This window comes from Austrofundulus limnaeus, unplaced genomic scaffold, assembly GCF_001266775.1.
Source record: "Austrofundulus limnaeus strain Quisiro unplaced genomic scaffold, Austrofundulus_limnaeus-1.0 Scaffold711, whole genome shotgun sequence".
In the NCBI taxonomy this organism is placed as follows: domain Eukaryota; kingdom Metazoa; phylum Chordata; class Actinopteri; order Cyprinodontiformes; family Rivulidae; genus Austrofundulus; species Austrofundulus limnaeus.
In genome coordinates this window covers 3,536-6,904 of record NW_013953113.1, presented here as the reverse complement: position 1 = coordinate 6,904, position 3,369 = coordinate 3,536, and the positions used below count along the sequence as shown (strand labels likewise).

Here is a 3,369-nt window from a genome sequence, read left to right as displayed (position 1 = left end):
CCTCAATTATGCTAATGCTAGCTGCCTGTCACGTTCTCTCGTCCTGGCCACACCTCCACTCTCTAAACCCCCCTCCCCTACCTACACACCCTTCCCCTACCCACTTTGATGCATTTTTCAAATTTCGCCTTGGGGCGGAGTTATCTTTTCACAGGGGGGTAAGTTACACTTTAAGATTTTCTGAGTGGAAAACTGGGCTAAAAATCCACCAAAATATCTTGCTGTGTGAATCAGGCATAAAGTGCAGCACCGTCACGTATCTAAACATTTTCAACAAGCAGTGTATTTTATTTTATTTATTTATTTGCAATGGTGGGTCAGTTATGGCTTACCAGAATTCAAGAAYTCTTCCAGGCTTGGTTCACTAATCTTCACATATTTCTGTTCCTTATCAATTCTAGTTTTGATAAACATGATAGTATCTGCAACAAAACAACAAATGACAATGTTGAGTTATGTAAACAAATGCAAATGATTATTTTGGTATTTAATCTAACAATTTAAAATTGTCATATTATAAGAAAAAAAGATATAAAATAAAAATAATTAAGTAGGTCCTCTGGATGGGTTCTTCTTGAAACATTTAGTCTCTCCTCCATGAGACTTCTTCAGTCAGAAGAGTTTCAGGTAAACAGCCTTATAAGCACTGCCTCCACATGGTGGACACATGCAAAAAAGGACCATCAGCCTAACAATAGATCGTTAGTGCCCTGATCATCACCTATTGTTCATAGAGGATCATGTGCACCAAACACCTGACTATTGTTAGGGCCCTGATTATCACCTATTGTTCACAGGTCGCTGATTCGTACTTGCAATAACATTGTAAGAGGGGGACAACAGGGCACGGAGGCTTCTACTCCTATTTAATGATGGATGTTTTTTCTTCACAAAAATGGCTTCCTTTACTCCTCTCTCAAACCAATGTTTCGTTCTATCAAGGATGAGGACATCTTCATTCTGAAACAGTGATTTTTGGTGGGATGGTGGGGCCACCACCACCTACCTGATGGTTGGAGTCACTGCAGAAGTTTACGGTGCAGWACCAAAGAGTGACCACTGGCCTGTAGATGAGTGTAAACTGCAGAATCCTGGCCTGTAGATGAGTGTAAACTGCAGAATCCTGGCCTGTAGATGAGTGTAAACTGCAGAATCCTGGCCTGATGATGTNAGCTCGTGAAAAAGGGGGAGGGGATTTCTGCTTGACAAAACCCATGGTTTCACCCACATACTGCCATGACGTCATCACGTCGCCGTACGTGATGATGTAACTCGTTCAAAATCAAACGGCTCTTAAGAACGGCTCTGTGACACAAACCAGATCCCTTCAAAGAGCATTTATCCCATCACTATTAATAATATACTCCACGGTGGTGACAAATCAAATCTGATTCTCATGCTTTTCAACACTGCATTGAGTTATTGATGGTTAACACTGGAGGTTCATATACCTCCTATGAGCATGTCATGATCAGTGTTTTTGTCTTCATTTTCTAGTGTTTTTCTGTTTCCCTGCGTTTCCCTGCCCTGCAGCCCGCCCTCGCTCACCTGTCTCCTCTTGTGTTTCCCCAGGTGTTTCCCATTGTCCCTTAATTTGTTTGCTTTATATTCTGAGTCTTGTCCTCTGTCTTTGTCGGATCATTGTTCAGTCTGCCCTGATTGTGTCCTGCCTCTGCGTTACCTGTGACCTGGACTTACATGTGAGTTTTTTGTGCTGCACTGCCAGCCTTTTGAGTTAAATTAAAACCTTGTTTTCCATTTTTGAACCTGCCTGCGCCCTGGGTTTTTTGCCTGCATAAAACCTGATACAATGATCCGACCACGCACCCAGCCTGCAGGTAAAGGTTTTTTGGCCAGCCTTTTTACAAGGCAGATGATTTTGTTGCCCCTCCGCCCAGACCCAACAAGAATGATTTTTTTTCCTACCTGCCTCTGAGGAACCGGTCCCATCTCTGCCGCCGTGGGAGAAAGGGTCGACACACTCCCTGATCAGGGACTCCCTAATTGGCTCGTGGGATGAGATCTTACAGCCCCAGGGCTGAGGTTTCTCCGGAGAGAATCACAGCCGGCTTCCTTGTTTTGAGTTAGGAAGTCAGAGTCGTCAAAGCCATCCGGGTTAGTAATAAGAACGGACAAACTTTGGTTCCGCCCTCAGGCTTAGAGATGAGTCAGAGAAGAAAGATAGAGACTTGCCAGCCAGGCGCCAGTCGATGTTAAATTCTGTGGTTGTTCAACATAATCATGATAACCTCTTTAGCATCCTTCTGATAGACTCTAAGAGAAATCACTGCAAAACATTTATGGTGATTAACTATAACATTTCTGTTTTATAATCAGCTTTGAACCATTCTGTCAGTCCAAATAAATGAAAGATTTTCTCAGGAAAAATCCACAATTATATTACTGTGTTCACAGTAAAATAAAACAGTGATTTACATAAAAACACAACGAAAACATTGTAATCAGATTCTCTATGGTTTTTTTATACCATCATAAATCTTTAAGGCACAGTAAGAGAAAAGAAGTGATTCCACTTTCCTGTGACTGTCATTATCATGATTTCACAAATGCATAAACATTCTTAGTTAAACAACAAATGAATCACGAACAGAAGAGATTGTTCTGTCCATTATCTGATTAGGGGAACTGAGGAGTTCTCTTCTACGGTTAGAATGACCTGTCATGGCCTAAACAGAGTTCAGTTTGTGACAGAGTTCCTGTCCTCTCGTCAGGCCTGTCCAAGGCCTGCTTAGAGGCAGTAAATCTTGTTTCTTCACTCGTGGTGACCCCTACAGTCATCTGAATCTACTGGGTCATTTGAGTCTGTTCCTAAGTTTCCTGAGTTGGTGGTCCCAGTTCCGGAGTCGGTGGTCACAGAATTGCTGGTCCTGGTGGTTCCACAATCGGTAGTTCCGCAGTCAGTGGTCCCAGATTAGGTGGTCCCGGTGGTTCCACAGCTGGTGGTTCCAGAATCCGTTGTTCCAGTGACTCCTGAGATGGCGGTTCCAGTGCCCCGTGAGATGGTGGTCCCATTGTCTCCTGAGTTGGCGAGCGCCGAGTCGGCGATCCTTGAGATATGTGGGTCGGCTGCCGGTGCCTCCACAACATCTGGGTCGGCTGCTGGCACCTCCTCTTCGCCTGGGTCGTCGCTCGTCACCTCCTCATCGCCTGGGTCATCACCCATTGCCTCCTCATTGTCTGGGTCATCATCCATCACCTCCTCATTGCCTGGGTTATTGCCCATCACCTCCTCATTGCCTGGGTCATCGCCCATCGCCTCCTTATTGCCTCTGTTGCCTGAGTTTGCCGTCGTTGACATTCTCCGTCAACCTCCGCCGGCTCTTCGTCTGCCCCCGTCTCCTCCCTTGG

The 3,369-nt window shown here is 44.9% G+C and overlaps 1 protein-coding gene across 1 annotated transcript in view; it reads right to left on the bottom strand.

Annotated features, from left to right (window-relative positions):
- LOC106532044 (uncharacterized) overlaps positions 1-422 on the bottom strand; it is a gene marked incomplete at its 5' end in the record, with an annotated part of 10,033 nt that extends 9,611 nt beyond the window's left edge. Inside the window, 1 exon segment of the mRNA XM_014028030.1 lies at positions 333-422. Coding sequence (XP_013883484.1) covers positions 333-422 — 90 coding nt within the window.
- Between the last annotated feature and the right edge of the window lie 2,947 nt (positions 423-3,369).